General features: G+C 33.9%; 1 protein-coding gene across 1 annotated transcript in view; it reads left to right on the forward strand.

The window, feature by feature from the left end:
• Positions 1–24454, forward strand: part of TLK1 (tousled like kinase 1) — a 138769-nt gene that overhangs the window by 75378 nt on the left and 38937 nt on the right. The window contains exons 4-11 of the mRNA XM_029934394.1: positions 1764–1839; positions 6624–6670; positions 8331–8426; positions 9741–9830; positions 11263–11355; positions 14617–14727; positions 14843–14979; positions 19279–19467. Coding sequence (XP_029790254.1) covers positions 1764–1839; positions 6624–6670; positions 8331–8426; positions 9741–9830; positions 11263–11355; positions 14617–14727; positions 14843–14979; positions 19279–19467 — 839 coding nt within the window. The remainder of the gene's footprint in view (positions 1–1763; positions 1840–6623; positions 6671–8330; positions 8427–9740; positions 9831–11262; positions 11356–14616; positions 14728–14842; positions 14980–19278; positions 19468–24454) is intronic.

Genomic DNA, 24454 nt, shown 5'->3' on the forward strand with positions numbered 1-24454 from the left:
AGAATTTTTAATTTGGTGTTATTTTGAAGAAAATAGAAGATTGGTTATTGTTTGTCTGAGTTTGATAACTAAACTAATGAACTATTTATCCTAAATTGCTAGTACATCAGTATGCCTTCTGAGTAGATTGCCAATTAGGCTGGTTTTCTTTAAGATCTCTGGTTTGTGATGTGAAAAGATATAGGCAGTTTATTGGACATAATGAATCTTAGTTACAAACTTGATAAAATTTTGAAGTTTCTTTGTGTACTTGATTCATTCAATTTTTGATATAGAGTAGGTAGCATTGTCACATAGGGGGGACATCCAGTCAGGCCTTGAAAGTACAGCATTGAATTTGATTTGAATCCTACTTACCTTGAATAAGTTATTTAATATTCATGTATTTATCAAGTGATAACTGTATGCAGGAATAGGGGAATGGGAGAATGAGGTGGGAAGATGGTGTCACTCCTGTTGTTAAGGAATTCAGATTCTAAACGTTCACTTCATCCTCTCAGAATCTGTTATCTTGTTGACAAATGGGGGTAAGAGAACTTAAAATGCCCATGATAATACTGAAGAGGAATCATAGATGCTCAATATGAGTTAGGTTATGCATTGTCATTCATACTATTTAATCATAGACTACTCAGAGACAGCAAAATATGGAATATGTTCCTTCCTTGTTTGGGGACTACATTGCCTTTAGAGATTTATTTTAAGTTGACTCGATGTTTCATTCATTCAAATATTCTTTGTTCTGGCACCAGACATACTTGCCAAGCTTCTAGAATTTGAGGGCCTTGTGCCATTGCCTTGTGCTTTTGCTCTTAGTTTTAATCTTTAAGCACAACAACAGTCGGTCAACACTCCACGAAATTACTTGTCATTTTAGCCCGATGAAATTACTAATTTGAGAATAAGCCATCATCTAGGGTGGGGTGTCTGCAGACTTTTTCTGTAAAGGGCCAGATATTGTAGGCTCTGTAGACCATAGAGTCTTTGTAGGAACTAACTCTGCTTATTGTAGTGTGAAAACAACCATAGGTAGTACATAAATGAATGAGTGTGGCCGTGTTCCAGTAAATATTTATGGACAAAGTTGAATTTCTTAAAATTTTCATATCATAGTATTTTAATTATTAAGTTTTTTGTTATTTAAAAATGTAAAAGTTATGCTTAGATTATGGGCCTTACAAAGTCAGATGGCCAGTGGGCTGTAGTTTGCTCTCCTCTGATTTAGGGCATAATCTATGAATTTGCTCTAATTGTTGTTACATGATAATTGTTAGACATTCAGGTGAATTGTCCTTTTTAGTAGGGATTGTAGATATATATATATAAGATTTTTTGAATGCTCTTTTCTTTTTCATCCAAATTTACTTGTAATAGACTAAATATGTCTGAATAATAGAAAGCTAATAGGAAAAACTTAGGTTTTTATTCTTTATTTTTACTTGCCCATTCCAGTTAAGAATTTGAAGAGCATCTTTTAAAGGCTAATTACTCTCAGATTTTTCATCCACCTCAAATCAGATTTTGTATATGTGAATTTCAAGTAATGTGTCCAAGTCTTCTATACTTTGAATTTTAAAAAGTTATACAATAGAAAATTGTATCTTTTATTAAATTGTATATAACTAACTATACATTTATATCATATGAGCACTATTAAACAAAACCGTTTTTATCTTGAAAATAAAAATATAATCTGTATAGTGACATAATAATTTTGTATGTAAAAAGTTGAATTTTAAATTCTGTTAACTTGCTTTCTGTAGACACCAGAGAAGAAACAATCGGAATCATCTAGAGGAAGAAAGAGAAAAGCAGAAAACCAGAATGAAAGTAGTCAGGGTAAGTGAAACAATCTTCTTTCAGAGCCAAATGAGCACTTATAATTAATTATTCTGATTTTTTAATCAGTAGTTTAACTGCACAAGTAATATTATATTTTTGTAATTTCTATAGCTATTATATAATTTATGCTATAGTTTGGAAATGTACTTCCTATAAGAAATAATAATATGAAATTGGAATCATTTTGTACCACAGATAGTGTATGGTTATTATTTTTAGGCTTTTTGACATTTCCCTTTTTTTCTAATTTGAGAATTGAAAAGGCAAACCTCGCAAACATTACATTATCCCTTTCATTTTTCTTTTTATTTGAATTATTATATTGAAATGGCTTCTTGTCATAAGAACGTTAGATATCGCTTTAAAGTCCAAGTACCCAAAGCTTGCTTATTCCTTTTATTTAAAAAAGAAAAAGACTATATAAAAATGATTGAGAGACTTTTATTAAAGCACCAACTTTTTCTTTCCAAACATTTTTTTCCTCTTTTTTTATTGCGTAGCTACCCTTTGTGATATAGGCTAAGAAGATGGTTTTCTTTCTTTCTTTTTTTTTTTTAATTTTAATCTTTATTTACTTTTGAGAGTGAGACAGAATGTTTCAGGGAAGAGGCAGACACAGAATCTGAAGCAGGCTCCAGGCTCTGAGCTGTCAGCACAGAGCCTGACGTGGGGCTAGATAGAACCCACAAACCATGAGATCATGACCTGAGCCGACGTCAGACGCTTAACCAACTGAGCCACCCAGGCGCCCCAAGAAGATTGTTTTCATCAGACTACACAACCCTTGTAATGGACAATAAAATAGTATTGTTGTTTAATTTGGCCACTCAAAATTGAATACAATAAATTCGTTCTTCAGTCACATGTAATGACATAGAACCACTCTTTAGCTATAAGGACTAAGGCCGCAAGCCTGTGGTATACTAGAATTTACATGTGGCACTCGCATCAAGGAATATACTTGCAACACCTGTTGTGTGGAAGGAAGGAGGTAAATCACTCTAGCATCTTTCTGTAGATGTGTGGTACTTTGTGTCAGTCTGCTCTGAGCTTGTTTTTGGTTTTGGTGGACTTGCATTTTGATTTAGTGTAAACATATTAGCTATGATAGTTTCAACTTTAGATTTAAAAACTCACTTAAAAGCAGGTCCCAAATTAGGGTGGGACCTCTGGGCCGCTTGATCCAACCCAGATTCTGTGTTTTTAAGAATCCCTGTTTATTTTTTGTCATCTGCCATCCACAGAATTGTCCGAATTCCTTACAGTTTTAGAATGGTTGCTGATTTTGATTGGATTTACTTGCTTCAGCTTTCACACTTGTATTTGCTTTAGAGAGAGCTGGCTTTCTATGTTTTCTCCCCTCTTTCTTTGAAGGTTAGCTTCTCTTCAAGTCCAGAGCAAACTTCTCTTATAATCTTGTCAGCCAGAATTGGGTCATGAGTACATTCCAAACCTAGTTATGTCCATTAGACATACTATTGCTCTTTAAAAAATCAGGTCCATCTCTGAAATTGAAAGTAGGTAAAGTCCTTTTAGACTTGAAGGCTTTTTGGAGAGGTGATGCTACCTGAACAAATTTAGATTTCTGATCAGGATGGGAGGGGAACTAGGATGAAGGTCAGGTAGGAGTCAGCTTCTTCTTAAATTACATGTGCTTTGTAGGAGAGGGAATGTTAACAGAGCAAAATTTGTGTTTAGTTAGGGGAAAAGAATTAGGGAAATAGCTTCTGGATAGACAACCAAAAATGTCTTTGTCTTCATTAAAGGATCCTTCTCAGAATCTGCAGGAAAGTTGTTATAGGTGGAAGGAAAAATCGGGTATACAAGCATACCTTAGAGATACTTCAGGTTCAGTTCTAGACCATCACAATAAAGCAAATATCACAGTAAACAAGTTAAGTGAATTTTTTGGTTTCTCAGGATACATAAAAGTATATTTATACTATACTGTAGTCTACTAAGTATGCAGTAGCATTGTCTAAAAATCATCGTACATTTCCTAATTTAAAAATATTGCTAAAAAATGCTGTCATCTGAACTTTCAGTGAGTTGTATTCACTGATAACAGTGAATATTTACCATAACAAATACAATAATAATGAAAAATCTTGACATATTTCCAAGATTTACCAAAGTGTGACACAGAGACATGAAGTAAACAAATGCAATCTATTGGAAAAACGGTGTCTGAGGACTTGCTCAGTGCAAGGTTGCCACAGACCCTTCAATTTGTGTTAAAAAAAAAAAAACCTTTACAGTCCTTTCCAACTTCTAAATAAATCTATATAAAACTATTGTTCAAACTTTCTAGGTAGTTGTGAGTACTTAGTTTTTCTTGTTAAACAAGAAGAATTTAAGGTTGTTAGGGTGTGTGGATAGGTCCATCAGTTGAGCGTTTGACTTCAGCTCAAGTCATGATCTCACAGTTTGTGAGTTTGAGCCCCGCATCAGGCGCTCTGCTGTCAGTGTAGAGCCCCCTTCGGATCCTCTGTTCCCCTCCCCCCATCTAGTCCTCTTCAGTGCTTTCTCTCTCTCAAAAATAAATACACATTAAAAAAAAATAGAATTTAAGGTTGCTGAACTTTAAAATCTTACTTTACTTAATTTATTCATTCATTCACTCATTCATTCATTCATTCATTCATTCATTCATGAGAAGGAGAGGGAGATATTGAGCCACCGAAAGGGAAGAAGCAGAGAGAGAGAGAGATAGAGAGAGAGAGAGAGAGAGAGAGAGAGAGAGAGAATCTTAAGCAGACTCTACACTTAGTGCAGAGCCTGATGCAAGGCTTGATCTCACAACCCTGGGTCCATGACCTGAGCCAAAATCATGAGTCAGATGTTCAACTGACTGAGCCACCCAGGTACCCCTTAAATGTAGCCATTGTTCATCTCAGTAATGCCTGGCACATAGTAACCACTCAAATAGTTGTTATATAAACAAAATAAATGAATAAGTTAACATCAATCAATGTTGGACTGTTTATATTATCCAATGTGTATGTTTATATTATCCAAAACTTTTGACTTCATTTTATTTGTATTGAATAATCCTGTATTCTATGTAGTTCCAATGAAGGGTGGGTGCTTCTCATCCAAAAAAGTATCTCTAAACACAGTATTTCTTAGCACCTTCTTAATTTAATATATTTTCTTATTTCAAGTTTTTATTTAAATTCTAGTTAGGTAACATATATAATTTCAGGTGTGGAATTCAGTGATTCAACACTTAACATATAACACCCAGTACTCTTCACACGTGCTCTCTTTAATCCCCATCACCCACTTGGCGTATCCCCTGCCCTTAATTCAGTATTAATAAAATTAATTGAGTCTTTCAGAGCAAAACTTTTAATCAAAGAACTGTGATATGTAATGATTTGGACCACCTTATCAATATGGTCATAAGAGCAATATTTTAAATCTAGTTTATTAAAAAAAAAAGTGGGGGCACTTGGGTGGCTCACTTGATTCAGTGTCCAACTCTTGATTTCACCTCAGGTCATGATCTCATGGTTGGTGAGATCAAGCCCCGCTTCAGGCTCTGAAGCCTGAAGTACTTTGGTTTCCAAAGTACAAACCAACATTTGTAATCTAGAAATGAAGAAATGGGAATAAAAATGATGTGGAATCCAATGAGTCCACCTGCCTGCAAGTATTACCTCAAATTCAGAATTTCATAACATCCATAATTCCACTCAGTCTGTGCATGGAACCAGCTGGGGCTTCTCTCCCTCCGTCTCTTTTTCTCTGCCACTCCCCTGTATGCATGCATACTTGCTCACTCACGTGCTCGCTCTCTCTCTCTCTCAAAATAAACAAACTTAAAAAAATAAACACCCAGCGGTGCCTGGGGTAGCTCGTTATTTAAGCATCTGACTCCTGGTTTTGCCTTAGGCCACGATCTCCTGGTTTGTGAGATTGAATCCCGCGTCTGGCATTGCACTGATAATGCAGAACGTGCTTGAGATTTTCTCTCTCCCTGCCTTCCTGCCCCTTCCCTGCTTGCATGCTCTCTCTCTAAAATCAATAAATAAACTTAAAATAAAAAGAAAGCACATCCTGTTAACTTGGGGATACTTTTCTTTTTAAGTTTATTTCATTTATTGAGAGAGAGAGGGTGGTACACAAGCAGGCAGAGAGAGAATCTCAAGCAGGCTCCACGCTGCCGGTGGGAAGTTCAGTGCAGGACTCCAGCCAATGAACTGTGAGATCACGACCTAAGCCGAAATCACAAGTTGGACATTTAACCAACTGAGCCACCCAGGCACCCTGGGAATACTTTTTAGAAAATCCAAACATTTTACAAAATAACATTCATATTAAAGCATGTTATTGTCAGTTTGTTATGGTTTTGTGTTAACCAAAGCTTTTAAATTATTTACAGTTATGAATAGGTTTGTTAGTTATATAGTTGCTATTTGTCTTTTCTTTTTTATTCATTGATTTGCTTTTATGAAATTAGTAGCCATTAAGCAATATGAATAATGTAGTTTTAAAAACAAAATCCTTTAATGTCATTTATATATTTGATTCTCCAGTAATTGGGATTTTAAAAATTGACATGTTTCTATTGAAATGTCATTTGATTTTTGGATTTCTGAAATTGGCATCTTACCCTCATTGAAATGTCTATCACTACCCAACTAAAATATGTTCTTTTTATTAAACTGATGATTTTATGTGTATTAGGGAAATTGTTTGATACATTCTTTTTCCGATATAGTAGGATAGGTAGTAATGACTAAATCTGTAAAAGTTTTTTTACTTTTATATTCTAGGAAAAAGTATTGGGGGACGTGGCCACAAAATTAGCGACTATTTTGAAGTAAGTTTATTGACAAATATCTCCAGTTCTTAATATTATTTTGCTATGGGCTGAAATAATTTCTTTGAAGTACAAGGTCAGCTTTTGATTATCTACTTGGTTAGAGCAGAGTGTCCGTACTATGTAATGTCCTGTCTTCCTAGGAACATTGAAATTTACTTTTTTATTCGTACATTATTGTTGTAATTTTCAAAGTACTTTCTCACATACTTGCTTATAACAGCCCAGAAGATAGGCACAGGAGGTATTAGTGTTTCTATATTACAGATGAGGAAACTGAGGACCAGAGATCAAAGGAGCCTATTTAAAGTCAAACTCTAAATGGAAGTGGAAAGAGAGAACTTTAATAACCTCTAGTTTAGAATTGTTTCTGATGTCAGTGCAGCCATTATTGGCACCATAGCAACATTTGAGCCTGTAGATGGAAATTAAATAATGATGGAAATATGAATCTAAGAGCCCCTAAAAATAATAAATGTAAATTTACATTCTTACACAATTTATAATATTTCATTACTCTTCTACACAAAAATAGTTTGGCTACCAGTTATGTTACAGTACATTAATATGATTTTTAAAACAACAAACATGATTTACTCATTTGAAAAATATATTTACTTGAGTGTGAGAGTGGAATTTGCCAGTTAGGGGAAGGGCTGCAATAAAAGTTTTTTGTTTTTTTTTTAACTATCCATTACTTTTCTTAATTGGATTTACAGAATATAAGGTAAAACTATTGCCGACCATGGTCTTGTGTTGCTAATAACCTAGTGCTTGTTCTTTAGTTAAGGTCAGTCCCTCAATGTTAATACGAATCTTTGCCAAAAGTTGGTTCAATTCAAATAAATAAATTTCAAGTGTGTTGAATGCTTCTCATATGCCACAAGTTCTGCTAGGCACTATAGAGTAAAAAAGAAAAATTAGGCCAAGTCCCTAGGTTGCAGGAAGACACACTAGGAGGTCTCCATCTCTGCTCTTCTAATACCCTGAGCAGTTTTCTCCTCCCATTCTTGGTAGAGAAACGTGAGAAATGAGAAAAGTAGCCATGGGATCGATTTAGGGGACTTCTCATCATAGGCATGTAAGTCATGCACTGTAATTCATGTCGTGCATGAAAGAAAGGATTTTTATTAGATTTTGTGCTGTTAAAGGGAAGAGACTTTGTCTATATAATTTTTTATATTAAGTGCTGCAAACATTTGAATTTTTAACAGATCTTGAGAATATGGATTCTGTTTTAAGATGGTTTATTACATTCATTGACATCTACTTATAAATGTGTTAATTTGGGGGTACTAAGGATTATACCAGTTCAACAAACATTTATAAGGGAACTATTAAAATTTGAAAGAAAAATAATATATGTTTATTGTTGGGAGGATTATTTGAGTCTGCTGCAATAACAAAGCCAGACTATTAAAAAAATATATATATAGGTCTTTGATAACTATAGTCTTTTCATATTCTTGTGATCAATATTCTCTCTTTAGTCTTTTAGGACTTGGGTGTAACTAACCTTAGTTTTGCTTTATCTTGACCCATTAAAATCACTACTGAATTTAATTTTAAAAAATATATTTAAGTTAATTCTTAATATCATGTCTAAAATAACATCTGTTTAAACCTATTTTCATGAAGTGTTTTCTTTTTATTTTCGTAGTACCAAGGTGGGAATGGCTCAAGTCCAGTAAGAGGCATACCTCCTGCGATTCGTTCTCCTCAGAATTCACATTCACATTCCACTCCTTCCTCATCTGTAAGTTTTGACATGTGTAGTGAGTCTTACATCTACTGAACATATGTATGTGTGTATGTGTACTAAATTTCTTTTCATTGAGAATTTCTATATATATTTATTTGTATTTATCTTCTTAGAAAATTATTTTGTGAGGTAGATTAAATTCTTTTTAATGATTTGATGCTTTTAGAACGTTATTTCTCGAAGTGAGATCCTTAAGTTAAAGCGTTTCTGAATTGATTATATCTAAGAAGTAATGTTTCTGTAAAAGACTGCTGTCAAACCTAGGGGACAAAATGAATACTCCTGTATCAGTCCATATTCAGTTACTGATATCTAATTTCTAATTCTCTTAGCAATTAAATTTCTTAACCACTAAAGTGATAGCATAATGCCTTTCTAGGAAAAGGCAGGCAGCCTTTAGCCCTGGACCATTTTATTTCAGCATAGGAGAGAAATCTTAGATCTAAAAATTATCTTACACCCTTTTGGTTTGTTTCTAGTGTGTTAAGTCCTAGTCCTTTTTATATGCATTGTTTTGCATATTGGATTTCATTTTTCCTTATCTTTTATTATATGAAAGTTTAATGTCTAATCAGAAAAGTAGTATTGGCTTTCAGTAATTTAAAAATGAATCAAAGGTTTTTTAAATTCACAGTATCTCTTATTTATTCAAATACCTTGTTTTTATTTCCAGTGTTCCCTGCTGGTTCTTGCTGGTAGACATATACTTAGTTGTATCTTACATATTTTGTACCTTGGACACATTATATTGCAATATGCAAAATAAGCTAGAAGACTCAGTAATAATTTTGAGTTGTAGTGATAGCAGTGATACAGTGATATAATCTGCTTTTAACGATGTGTTTAAAACTAGTAACTAGATAAACTATGAAACTCAACAGTTAATTGATGTTATAATATATATGGGCATGCACTATTGTCCCTAGAAGTAGGAGCTCTACATTAAGATCTTTTCAGTTTTACTTTTTGAACCATCATCATCTGTTTTTAATATTTTTATTTTGAAATAATGTAGTTGGCCTTGTTTTATTTAACAAATTGAAAGGATTAACATTTTTTTGATGGTTCTAGAATGTAAGCTTCTTGAGGAAAGGGAATATATAGTTATCTCTTTCACTGCACCTTTATGTAAGGGAGGGTACTCTAAAAATTAATGCTTGTTGAATAAATGATGATAAAAAGTTTTAAGTCAGTTATGTTTAATTCAGTTATTATCCTGATAAAAACATTAGAAGTGTTAAATAATTATTGCTGAGCATAAGTCTATTTTCTTCTTGCTAATGTAAAAATCTTAATACTTTTTTTAAGGTTCGACCGAATAGCCCTTCTCCTACTGCATTAGCTTTTGGGGACCACCCTATTTTACAACCAAAGCAGTTATCCTTTAAAATTACTCAGGTAAATAATAATTAAAATTTCTTAGTATGATTTGTAAGAAACTAGTGACTTACAAGAAACTGTGTGGGGCACCTGGGTGCTTCAGTCAGTTACATGTTCGACTTCGGCTCAGGTCATGACTTCACAGTCTGTGGGTTCAAACCCTGCGTTCAGCTCTGTGCTGACAGCTCAGAGCCTGGAGCCTGCTTCAGATTCCGTGTCTCCCTCTCTCTCTGCCCCTTTCCTGCTCGCTCTCTGTCTCTCTCTCTCAAAATAAAGACATTAAAAAAAGAAACTTTTTACAAACAACTTATAAGAAACTTAGTATAATGTAGAAACTTAGTATAATGTAGACAGTCATACAGTAAAATTATACATTAAGAAAACTAATTACTAAACAAAAATGTAGTTTGTAGGTGGTGAGAAATTGAAACACCTAGTTTGCTATCAGCTTGTCCTTTCTTAAATGCTGGTTAAATATGTAAATGTTTTGGGGTACCTGGGTGGCTCAGTCAGTTAAGCGTCCGACTCTTGATTTCAGTTCAGGTCATGATCTCGTGGTTTGTGTGTTCGAGGTGCTGGCAGTGTGGAGCCTGCTTGGGATTCTTTCTCTCTCTGCCTCTCCCCTGCTTGCTCTCTCTCTCTCTCAAATAAATAAATATTAAAAAAACTTTTTAAAAATATGTAGATGTTTAAGCATATTAAATAGAACAACCATAACATGTCAATTTTGTTTACTGATTTTTTTTGAACATACCATCCAAATACATATAATCATTGTCTTCCTGAAGCTATTACATTTGTCATAAGTGGACATTAAAGCAGTTCATTTTGGGTATCTATATTTATGTATATTCATATATGCTATATACTTAAAATATTTGAAAATTGAAAATTAGATATGAATTTTAAGTTTATGAATTTTGATTAAGTTTTTTATTTTAACTTTTTACATATGACAGTTTTGGGATGATACTATTTCATATCAGGGGGATTGGAAGAGTAGATCTTTTTGCTTAGCTATCTTTATTTCTCAACTTGTTGCCATTAGACTTTCCTGTTAGGTCATGTGCAAGCTGTTGTACATGCATCAAACCTTTAGGCTAATATTACAAGTACATTGCTTTCATCAGTGAATAGTTTGTGGAAGTTTTTGCCATGTTCAAAAGTCAGGTAGAGTTGATAGCACAAAGCAGTGGTTATATTGAATTTTAATGAAGAACATAATATTCTAAAACTTTTAGTAATGAGTCTTTTAAAAATTTCTTTATAAGCTTATTGAAATTATACTTCTGAAGGTATTAAAACTTAAAGGTATACTAAGACTTTTGGGATTTTATAAACACAAACTCAAATACTTTCTTTGCTTTTTAGAATCAGAGTAAAATCTAGTTTATATTTGCATACAGTGATATATATAATGAAGATAATCAAATAGCTTTCTTTCATTTAGACTGATCTCACAATGCTGAAATTAGCAGCATTAGAAAGTAATAAAAACCAGGACCTGGAAAAGAAGGAAGGTCGTATAGATGACTTGCTCAGGGTAAGTAATAAGTCATGGAGGGGGAAAATTGAGTAAATTATTTGGTAATAGTAAAACTTGAGGAAATACTTAGCATTGTAAAACAATTCGGTAGCTGAAAAAAAACTACTTTTTCTGATAGTTTTAAGTACATGAAAATAACTTTTTAAGTGCAAATTATTAGTTCTTTAAATGTGAATTGAGAAACAGTTGGAGAAATGGAGAAAAGTTTATTTTTATTTGATGAACTATTATAAGACAGTCATTTTGTGTGTAAGTGTGTAATTGATTTTTCTTAAACCTCTGACATTTGGTGTTATACAAGATGAAGTAACTACTTAAAGCCTGTGAAATTTTTAATGGAAACCTTACAAAAAGACACATCAGAAAGTATTATAATGTAAGGTATGAAGCAGTGGTTTTCACTCCTTGATGCTCATTAGAATCACCAAATGAGAAGGGTGGGAGGCACTTTATAAAGGTGCCCATGCCTAAACTCCAACCTGAGGGCTTCTGATAAAATTGATGTGAGCTGGGGAGTTGGACATTGGTAGTTTTAAAAACTCCTCCAGGTAATTATAATTTAAGCCAGCATTAAGAACTATTGGTATAGAAACTCAATGAAACCAACATCTCTCATCCTACCATAATGACCTAAATGTTTGAAATAATCCAGCTTGCCTGTTCCTGATCCTATCCCAGTCATTCTCTCACATCCCTTTACCATTAACTGCTGTTCTAAGTTTTGTATTTATTATGCCTTTATGTTTCTTTATGGTTTTATCACGTGTCTATACATTCTTAACAACATATTTCAGGGTTTTTCTAACTTTACATAAAATTACGCAGTATGTACCCTTTTGCCCTGCTTGTTTTCACTAAACATTATGTGTGGAATTGTCATGTACTTCATTTCATGTTATATAGTAAGGCATTATGTGAATATACCATAATATATCTTCTCTGTTCGTGGTATGCATTTTGATTCTACTTTTTGCTAATATGAACAGTTCTGCTAAGCACATTCTTATACATGTCTTCCAGGGCAAATGTGGAAAAATTTGTCTTACATTAAAGGCTTACGAGAGACATGGCCAGAGTACATGCCATGCACTTCTTCAGTTTTGCTTTATAATGATGCCAAATTTTTCCTAAAGTGGTTGAATTAGTTTACACTCCTACTGGCAGTGGGCAAGAAATAATCTTGTTGCTTGTTATCTTTGTCAAGGCTTATTATAATCATACATAATAAATTTTTGGCCAATTTGATGGAGGGACACAGGTGTCTTATTGTGCATTCTCTCTTATCATCTTTTTAAATATTTATTAACTGTGTTTCTTTGTAAAATAACTGATCATGTGTTTTGTTCATTTTTCTTAGTGGGTTGCATGTTTTTTTTTTTAATTGATGTTAGTTTCTTGTTCATATCTATCAATTTTATCCCAGTGTGCAAATTGCCTCTTTATTTCTTCATGCTGTCTTTTGATGATTAGATCCATTTAAAATTTTTATGTGATTAAATACATCTTTTAGTTTGTAGTTTGTTATGTTTGTACAAAATTATTATTGAAAGTATACCAAAAGAACTTTTTATTTCTAAGATCATAAAGATATTCCTCTATATTTTCTTTTAAAATCTTTGTAATCTGGTTTTTCAATACAAGTTGTTAATCTCACTGGAATTTTTTTTTGGTTATGGTGTAAATAGGGTTTCATTTTAATTTATTTCTACATAGATAATCAGTTGCCCAGCTCATTTAATTGAAACTCCACTCTTTCCTGCCAGTTTCATCATATAATCTATGTTCCGTATACAAGTGGATCTATTTCTGTATTCTCTGCTGTGTTCCATGTTCTGTATGTATATTCCTATACTAGTATAGCATCTTTTATCATTTAGCAGTTGTCTTTGTTAGTATCAGAGAACATAAACAGCAATAGTTTAAATGAGATACAATGTTAGTTTTTGAGAGAACAGAACTGTGTGACCCAGGTGTGATGTCTTCATAGTGTCTCATGGGATTTTGCCTCCTTCAGTTTTTTTGCTCCTTTATCCTTAGTGTATGGCTTTCATCTTGAAAGTCATATCAAGGTATAAAATGCTTATTAGAGTCTCACAGGTAGGATAGTTTAGGTACGTATCAATCCAGAATAAAATGTTAGCTTTCATTACTAATGAAGAAAGAGAAAATAGATTTGGGTGATCATAATTGCTGTAGTTTTATATTAAACCTTGATCTGTTATTGAAGAAATATTTTTTCTTTTTTGCTATTTTTGTCCCTTTGTAGTTTTAGAGAAATGTTAGAATCAGATTTTGAATACATGTGCACGCACTCACACACACACACATACAGTTTGTTGGTGCTTTGTTTGAATTGCACTTAATGAAGAGGGTTTCTTGATTCTGATTTCCATTTGTGTTCCTCTGAGAATCTCTTTATTTTACCCTTTTCCTTGAAAAATACTTTTATTAAGTATGTACTTTTAGATTGGTAGCTCTTTTCTCCTAGCATTTTCAATATATTATGTCTTTTGGCTTCCATCATGATTGGCCTAGAATTGTGGTTCTCAAAGTATGATTCCTAGACCAGAAGCATCAGCATCCTGTGGAATTTATTAGAAGTAATTTTCAGACCCTACCCCAAAATGACTCACATAGAAACTTTGGGAGTGTTCCCACCCAGCAGTCTGCTCCATGTTATTCTGTCACTATACTAGACTAATCTGACTCATCTCCTGAGCTTATAGAAAGGCCCTTTCCATAAACATATGGCTGCCTAGAAAGTCAGCAAAATTGGTATCTTGTTGCCAAGAAAGATGGTGGAAATAGATATTGGGTAGGAAAATTTAATGGAACAAACACTTTTATCAGTTACAAAAGATGGAAGAGAACTTACATTCATTTTTAAGTGTTAGGCACTTATATGCTATATTTTAGTTATTTTTAACTAAGTGAGGTAGATGATATTACCCCTATTTTAGAAATACAAAAGAAGAAATAAGCTAAGGTTCAGATAACTGACTGGGTTGTATACCGTAGGATGTGGATTTGGACCATGGAATATGGATACTAATTCCATGTACTTTCCACTGCACAGTTAAGCAACATTAACAGTATTATGCCAATATATGTAGATGTTAAAAAAGTTTTTTGGTATCATACTCAGATCCTTAATTTATTAATCCTTCTTTTTTATATACGTTATTCAGAAGGTTAAAAATATTCCTAAGTGTCTCATATACACAAATTCTAGACCTTTTCCATTTTCTCACTTTGTAGGCTAATTGTGATCTCAGACGGCAAATAGATGAACAACAAAAAATACTTGAAAAATACAAAGAACGATTAAATAAGTGCATATCAATGAGCAAAAAACTGCTTATTGAAAAGGTAGGTTTAAAGTTTTGTGAATTTTCCTTTTCTCTCCACTTGACCCCTTTTTTGCCTTGTATAGTTTTAAATTTTAAATGAATAAAATTGATGATTTTTTTCCTCCTTCTTTCAGAGTACGCAAGAAAAACTGTCAAGCCGAGAGAAGAGTATGCAAGACAGATTACGCCTTGGGCACTTCACAACAGTTAGACATGGTGCTTCATTTACTGAACAATGGACAGATGGTTTTGCGTTTCAGAATCTTGTGAAGTTAGTCATTCTTACATTTTAAAAAATGTAGTGTTCGTTTGGGTTTTTATGCAGAGATTGGGTTTAGTGCAGAGATTGTACATTTGCAATTATGGCCTACATCTACTCCTTACTACTCTTTGAAATCACAGAATTTAGTACATTTGAAAGAAACATAAAAGTATTACTATTTCAGCTTTAGCAGATTTCTTGATTAGTTAGCATTCATTCAGATAGTATGATTTTTTTTTTTGACGTTTATTACTGAGACACAGAGAGAGACGGAGCATGAGCAGGGGAGGGGCAGAGAGAGGGAGAGACACAGAACACAGCAGGCTCCAGGCTCCAAGCTGTCAGCACAGAGCCCAATATGGAGCTTGAACTCACGAACCACGAGATCATGACATGAGCCAAAGTTGAATACTTAACCAACTGAGCCACCCAGGTGCCCCTGATGTATTATTTTAAACATGACTTTCCAAAATATAAACTGACCTTACAGCTTTATAGATGATTTGAGAGAAAAATTTAATTGTCATTGGAAGAGTTACATCTATATATTTATCTTGGGGTTTTTCTACTTAGTTTTTTCCCCCATTCTCAATCCTTACTTCAGTATTAATATTCAGCCCTTACCTTCTCTCTCTTCCTATGGAAAAGACAGGAACGTTTTCTCTTCCGCTTCAGATACAATAATTCATAAACCAGTTGAACTGAACATGTGACTTTAGCATTTCTGAGGCAAACTTTAAAACAGAAAAATTATTAAGTTTAGATGATTGACTCCAAGACCTCTGCTGCCCCCGCCTCCCCCGGAAAAATTTTAAAACTTGAAAAGCAGGAGTAGTAGCAGCATTTTTTATCAGATTTCCTAGAGCTCGTGCAGTTACATGTGAAATGGAGGCAAAGCTGTATCTCACATATTATATAAGCATGGCTAAACACTGGTTCTTAGGACTTAGCACAGAATGGCCTTCTCTATCTCAGTTGGTTTATTCAGTTTTTGTTCAGCACCAGCCGTGCTGGGTGATAGGGGTACCATAATGAAGAACGTTGTTCTTGTGATGCTAGAGAGTTTGGCTTTTAATTCTGTGGATAATATGGAGCTATTAAAGGTTTGTATGTAGTATGTGTGGTCACAGTTGAGTTTTAGAAAGATAACTCATAATAATGTGGGAATAGTATTGGAGAGAAGATAAATTGTTGACACTTGAGATGAAGAGATGTCCAAATGAAAGACGATTAGGCTTGAGCTAAAATATTGACCGTGAAACTAGAGATACATTTGAGATTGAAACCATGATTTTTGAGTATTTTAAAAGCAAGAATATCTGCTATTAAAAGCTAAAATATTGACCGTGAAACTAGAGATACATTTGAGATTGAAACCATGATTTTTGAGTATTTTAAAAGCAAGAATATCTGCTAAACCCAGACCTACAGTTGTCCTGGTAATGAATAAAATAGGTTACATAGTATAACCCTAAATATACATCTAAAATACAAGCTCTGATAGTAGTTAAAATTTCTCCATGGAGTTATCAAAAAAGAGCAAAATTGGAGCTTCTGGGTTGGTGAACACATGGAGGTCTGGGGAGAGCGGTGCAAATGGAGAGGGTGTGGGATCTCTGCCCCCTTCCCTCGTGCCTCGCCCTGTGCACCTCTTCAGTCTGGCTGTTCCTGCTTTGTGTCTTTTTATGATAAACCAGTAATCTAGTTTTTAAAAAATTGCTTGCATTTCTTGAATTGAGGGCCTACTATGCATTGTTGTACACATACATATTTTATATTCAAGCTACTTATCAGTGTATATCAAGTAATTTATCTGTGATAGAACCCAAAGTAGTTGGCAGAGGAGAGAAATAAATATTAGTAATATTAAATTAATCTTTAAATTGTGTTGTCATTCCTGAGTAATCAGATATTTGCTATATATTCATTCTAGTAGTTCATTACTTTTCATTAGGATTTTGATCAGTAGGGTTATTGCTGTTTATTTTCATTTATAACATCTTGATTGTGCTCTAAACTAGCTTTAAAAGTTAACTTTTTAAATAAAGTTATTTATTCCTACTTCCAAATGAAAACTGGATTAAAATCCTGTTCTAGCTTTGCTATTCTTGAATTTTCTCCACCCTTTTACTCTTCTACGTGGGTGGTTAGTGATTCTTTCATTCTGGTCATATTCTACTACCATCTGGCTAGAACCATAGGAAAAGGCAGTGTGCATAAAGTCAGTTTTGCATCAGCAGAGTAGAAGTTCTGTAGTTCTGGTTTGAGTGTGGGTGGGAAGCCAAGGAATTGAAATATTTTTCTTGTTTTAAACCTTAGTGTCATAGCCATGTAGAGTTTTTAAAACTTTTTTTTTTAATATGGTAAGGTGACCCAAAAGGGAAATGAGAACAGGTTTGCATGGGTAGCTCAGTCGGTTAAGGATCCAGCTTTGGCTCTGGTCTTGATCTCATGGTTCATGGGTTCGAGTCTTGCATTTTGGGCTCTGTGCTGACAGCTCAGAGTCTGAATCTTATTTCAAATTCTGTGTCTCCCTCTCTCTGTGTCACTCCCCAGCCCACCCCCTTTCAAAATAATTTTTTAAAAAAAAGCTTCACTGTTAACGTCTTGCTCTGGTCAAATTACTGAAATCTCTAATCCATATTTTTATAGTAGACCTGATATTTAGCGGCTTTTTTACAATTAGTAAGCTTTAGAGTCCTGAACGGGAAACAGTAATATTTTTACTTTTATTAATTGCTCATTTTTCAAAGCCATGCTAATTTTTATTTCCTTCAGATTGTGAAAATTTCCTTTTTCTTCATAAATTTCTTATATTCAGATCAATTTTTGTTTTAAGATAGCACTTGCACATTCCTCAAATCTTTTTAACAACTAAATTTAGAAAATAACACTTCATTAAATTCATATTTGTGGGAATGCAAACTGGCGCAGCCACTCTGGAAAACAGAAAAAAATTCCTCAAAAAATTAAAAATAGAACTACCCTACAACCCAGCAATTGCACTACTAGGTATTTATCCAAGGGATACAGATATGCCATTTCAAAGGGACACATGTACCCCAGTGTTTGTAGCAGTATTATCAATAGCCAAAATATGGAAAGAGACCAAATATTCAAGAATAGATGAATGGATAAAGAAGATGTGATATATTTATATAGATATAGATATACACACATACAATGGAGTAATACTCAGCAATCAAAAAGAATGAAATCTTGCTATTTGCAACTACATGGATGGAACTAGAGGGTATTCTGCTAAGCGAAATTAGTCAGAGAAAGACAAATATCATATGACTTCACTCATAGGAGGATTTTAAGATACAAAACATATGAACATAAGGGAAGTAAAAATATAAAAACAGGGAGGCAAAACCTAAGACTCTTAAATATAGAGAACAAACAGGGTTATTGGAGGGGTTGTGGCAGGGGAGATGGGCTAAATGGGTAAGGGGCTTAAGGAATTTACTCCTAAAGTCATTGTTGCACCATGTGCTAACTAACTTTGATGTAAATTATAGAAAGTAAAAAAATATTATACATTTTAAAAAATTTGTATTTGTCTTTTGTAAGTTTTTCTACAAACACTGAATGATGGGATGCATGTTTAAAATCTACTCCTGTGTTTACCTCTGTCCTTTAAAAAAATTTTTTTAATGTTTATTTTTGAGAGAAATGTGAGGAAGGAGGGAGAGGCAGAGAGAGAGGGAGACACAGAATCTGAAGCAGGCTCCAAGCTCTTAGTTGTCAGCACAGAACCTGATGTGGGGCTCAAACTCACTAACCGTGAGATCATGGTTGAAGCTGAAGTTGGATGCTCAACCAACTGAGCCACCCAGGCACCCTATGTCTGTTCTTATTTTAGTAGCCCATTTATGTCATTCAGCAAATATTTACTGAATACCTAGTGTGTGCTGATTACTATGTTGGCACTAGGGATACAATAAGGTAGAGAATAGATGCAGTCTCTGTTCCCATGGAGTAATGTAGTCTAACTAGACACATTCTAATCAATTATCTGTAGGATAATGGTGCTTATTAGAAAGAAAGAAGTGGAGATGTACAGGCTACCATGAGATTATGTATGGCAGTACAGCTTTTCCTCCTTGAAGGGATTTAGAGAATTTAGAAATGAATGCTTCAAATTAGATCTAGAAAGTGAGTACATTAGTTCAGAAAAGTGAAACCATAATTTATGCTTATGTGATTTGTTAAATGATTTTTCATGTTTATTAATGTATTTTCATATTTTAACTGCTAAGAGTAATGGAAAGTAAGTATGTTTTTTACATTATTTTTATACAGGCAGCAAGAATGGGTCAATCAGCAAAGGGAAGATATTGAAAGGCAAAGGAAACTTCTAGCCAAGCGCAAACCTCCCACAGCTAATAATTCTCAGGCACCTTCTACCAATTCTGAACCAAAACAAAGGAAAAACAAAGCAGTCAATGGAGCAGAGAATGATCCCTTTGTTAGACCAAATTTACCACAACTGTAAGCCTTCTTTTTAATTTTTCTTTTTTTTAAATTGTTGCCAGTGAGCATGAATGTTCTTGATAAATGTAATTTGTAGCTAAACTAATACTTAAATACTAAGAATAGTTATGGCCAGGGATGAAGGCAGTATTAAAATTTACCACTAAATTAATAATCTCCAGATACCTGAATTCTGCCTTTTTAAGTGGAGATTTATTAATCCTCTTTTAAAATAGAGATTTAGGTAGCTAAGAGGAAACTTGAATCCACTCTTTCTTCATGTCTGAATGATAGAGTCACTTATCAGTTTTGATTATTTTAATTCAGTGTTTTCATTAATGTTCCTTTTTCTGAGAGAATGTTAAACTACATAACTGACATATATTTTCTTAGCTTGTGAAAGCAGTACCTTTGTAAGTTATAGGTATTGTTTATTCCCTTTATGTTTTTTACTTATTTTCTAAATTTTCTGCATTAATGATGAATTTATAGTTCAAGGAACAAAGATATTTTAAAATAATTAAATGTTTATCATAGAAAATTGGGGAAATATGAAAGAACATAATAAAACAATATAGTTCATGATTCCATCCCACAGAGAAGACCGTTGTTAAAAGTTTGATTTACAAGTATATCCATCCTTTTATAATTTTTCTCTTCTACAATAACAGGTTTATGGGATAGAAAATACACATCCACCCATCCCTGTTTGATATTTTTATGTGGATGTATTCTTTTTCTCCTTTGTTGGAAGATAATGTTTCATCTATGCTCTGATTCCCATCCCTGGCTACATGAGGGACCTCTTCTGTGTTACACTCCTCTTACATTGTTCACCTTTTGTACTCTACTGATTCCTTCCTTTAAGAAAACAAAATGAAACAAAAAAACTCTGCTTCCATCATATATCCCTCTACCCTAGTCTCCATGTTCTATCATCTTTATAACCAGGTTTTCCGAAAGACTTACTTCTGCCAGTCTCTTCTGCCTCAACTTCCATTTTCTCCTTCCTTAAGTGAAATTGCCTTTTAAACATTAACTGTCTTTTTGATGCCCAGTGTCAGAGACATTTGAGTCTTTAAGTTGGCAACATTGAATATTGTTGACTTCTTATTTTTTCCCAAGACTCTTTCTTGCCTTAGTTTTTGAAATACCTTATTACCCTAATTTTCATTTTAACCCTTCTGGCTCATCTTCTCAGTCTCTTCTGTGGACATCATTTACTCTATCAGTTTGTAGAAATGTAGGTGTTTTTAAGGATCTGTCTTGGCCATCTTACTTCCTCCTCTATATATTCTTGAAAACTAGCTACTGTCAATTTCAGTTACCACATATATGCTACTGATATCCAAGTTTTGGTCTCTAGCCCCACTTTTTTCTCTTGAGTATTAAATATTTATATCTCAATTTTGAATGTTATATCATTGCATAGTTGATATTGGTACTTAAGTGCTTCACAGGAACCCTCTAATGGAGCCTTTTCAAAACTATATTTACTAAGAACACAAAACATTTACTGTTATCATTCCCAATCTAGTCTGTTTCTCTCTACACATACACACACATACACACATCCACACCCCTTGCCTTTTCCTGTGTTCTCTTAGTAAATTGTACTACCATTCTCTCAGTTACACATGCCAAATTTTGATTATTATCCTTAATATTTTAGATCAAGATTCCATTTATTATTTTTTTAATGTTTTTTAAAAATTTTATTTCTGAGAAAGGGAGACAAGAGTATAAACAGGAGAGGGACAGAGAGAGAGGGAGACACAGAATGTGAAGCAGGCTCCAGGCTCTGAGCTGTCAGCACAGAGCCTGATGCAGGGCTCGAACTCAATGAATGCAAGATCATGACCTGAGCTGAAGTCGGACACTTAGCCAACTGGCCACCCAGGAACCCCTCCATTTATTTTTTTAATTATTTTTCATTAGTAAATAGGTGATGATAATCTTTTCAAAATCCATCTAAAAATCTACCTCCATCTTCAAGCCTTTCCTGAGTGGGGGGGCGTAGGGGACTTTTGTAAATTGGAATTAAAACATTCTACTATTGATCACTGTTTTAATTTAGCAAATGGTTTACTTTTTGTAAATCAGTAAATTTGTTGCTTGATAAAAGGTAGTGGGTAGGTAAGGGGTTATATAGAATACAGTATATGTTAGCTTTAACTCCACTCCTGTAAGACACTAGTCCTTGCAGATCTTATGCAAGTCCCTACTGACATCATCATTCTAACTCAAGTTAGTCATCTCTTACTTGGGTTATTTTTTACTCCTACTTCTCTTTTCATCATTAGTCCAACAATCCAATTTATTTTCATTTTGCAATCAGAATCATTTTTGCAAAATATCCTTTCATTCTCTTCCTTATCCCCCCTAACATAGTTTTCTATTACTTGAATGATAAAATCTAAAAGTCCTAAGATGACTTTTTAAAAATTTTTTTAAATTTATTCATTTTGAGAAAGAGAGCATGAACAGAGAAGGGACAGAGAGTGAGAATCTCAGGCAGGCTCCACACTGTCAGCACGAACTGTGAGATCATGACCTGAGCTTAACCAACCAAGCCACCCGGGCGCTCCCTAAGATGATTTCTTCAGAGCACTTTTGATCTGGCGTCTTCTGACCACTCTGGCCTCATCTTTTGTCATTAACCGTTGCCTACCCTTCACTGCCAACTTTTAAACTCCAAACCATTGTTTTAATTTCTGTTTATCAGCTAAATCCCATACTAGGTATTTCCCCCTAAAAGCTTTTCCTTGATCCCTGAAGAATAGGAGTTAACACTGTAAGGTAAACTGATAGTGCCTTCTGTCTCTTTAGTCACAGCATCACCATTCACTCAGTTAATGACACTAGAAGTATTGTAGATGTTTCCCTTTGCCTCGTTCTCTGTCTCTGTTTCTATAGCATCTTGTATTTGACTGTCATTGCCACTGTCTTAGTATTGAACCTCATCTTTTTTTTTTAGCCTAGATTACTGTTAAAATTGATTCTCTTCATATCAGTTTCATCTTTAACCTCCTTCACCCCCTTCAAGATAAAATTCACCCTCATGAAGGATTATTTGTAGGACTTCTTTTTTTTTCATCTTTCTCTTTTACTTCACTCCCATATCTGCTTTCTCCATCTTATGTTAGTCTTTTAATTCTCTAAATGGGTTGAGCTTTCTCGTTTCTGTGCCTTCCTGTTCCTTGCTTTTCTTTACCTGTCTCATTTTTCTATCCTTCCTTTAAGGTTTGGTTCATGTACCAGTTTCAATAGGAAGCCCTCTCAAAAACTTTTTTTCTTCCGTTTTCTCTCCCATTTCCCTTCAAGTTAGGTACCCATAGCCTTTTATATGTGCCTGTGTATATAATGTAGCATTATCTCACCTTTTAAACTCTATATTTCCAACATGTAGCACAGTTTCCTGGCATATAGAAAGTGGTCAGTAAATGCTAAATTCCAGTACATAAGCATTTGGTTGAATTTCATTTTTTCCTTCTCAGTAGACCATTTTTCTGGTTGGTTACAGGTTTTTTTTGCTTACTACTTGTCCTCCAAGGTGCTGATAGCCCTAACTATAGTTTAATGATCTTGTCTCATTTCCACCACACTTTATTGTATATGTTGACTAAGAACTAATCCTGAAATTATACTGCTCTGTGTTCTTGGAATGGCAAATGAAGTGATACTACATAATAGTTTGATTGAACCTTTATACAAATGCAGATTTAAATAGGGAAAAAAAGCCATAGAAGCACTTTGATTCATATATTATTACACTTTGAATTTAGTGGCTATACTCTGCAACTTTTTTTTCTCTTTTTGAGAGAGAGCGAGAGCATGCACGCGCAGGGGTGGGGCAGAGAGAGAGAGAGAGAGAGAGAGAGAGAGAGAGAGAGAGAATCCCAAGCACTGTCAATGTGGAGTGGCCTGTGGCTCCATCTCACAACTGTGAGATCATGACCTGAGCCAAAATCAAGAGTCAGATGTGCAACTGACTGAGTCACCCAGGTGCCCAAGTCTCTGCAACTGTTTTCTAAAAATTCCTTTTAAATAACTGTTTAGTGGTAACTAGAACATCTGGTGTATGTGCAAAGCATCTGGTATAGTTAGAATAGAGATATTGAATCTTTAATTATTTTTTTTTCAAGAAGTTAACCTAGAAAAAGAAGCTACCTACTATGTAGTGGTTAGGACTTTTAAGTTCTGTAGATGGACAGATGCGGTTATTTTTTTGTAAGCTGTTTTACTTGTTTGAGCCTACATTTCTTCACTTTTAAAAGTACTTACATCATAGGGTTGAAGGGATGATATGAGGTAATACATGTAAATGTAAAGTACTTGCATGGCTCCTGGCTCTTCATGAATTTTTAATTACCAGCAAGATTCAGTCAGGTTTTGTAGGTAGTAGTTTCTAATTTTAGTCACAAAGACTTTTATTATGTAGTTTGCATAAATATATTATCTATGGATGTCTTAATGACCCTTGCAATTAATTTTAATCAAAATCTTGACCTCATGTTTAAATATATATTAAATTATGTTTTGATTTTATTTATGTATTTCATGTTTCACAGAGGATGATTGCAAAGTAAATAGTAATGTTTTACCTTATATCTTATATTAATGAAGTTTCAGAGGTTACTGCTTTTTCTCACTAAAGCTTTCATTTTAACTTGATAATATTACATATAGCATAAAGTTATTTAATGGATTACTTGTCTTTTATAAATAACAGACTTTTCTTAATAAAATTTATTTTAGAGCAGTTTTAGTGTACAGCAAAATTGAGCAGACAGTACAGAGTTCTCATATACTCCTTGTCTCCACACACAGCCTTCCTCACTATCAGTGTCCTGCACCTGAATAGTACATTTGTTACAATTGATTAGCCTGCATTGACACATCATTATCACCCAGAATTTATAGTGTACAGTAAAGTTCACCTTTGGTAGTTAACATTTTATGGGTTTTAACAAATATTTCATTGATTTTTTTTTTTTAATTGTGT

This window comes from Suricata suricatta, chromosome 3 (assembly GCF_006229205.1).
Source record: "Suricata suricatta isolate VVHF042 chromosome 3, meerkat_22Aug2017_6uvM2_HiC, whole genome shotgun sequence".
Taxonomy (NCBI): Eukaryota; Metazoa; Chordata; class Mammalia; order Carnivora; family Herpestidae; genus Suricata; species Suricata suricatta.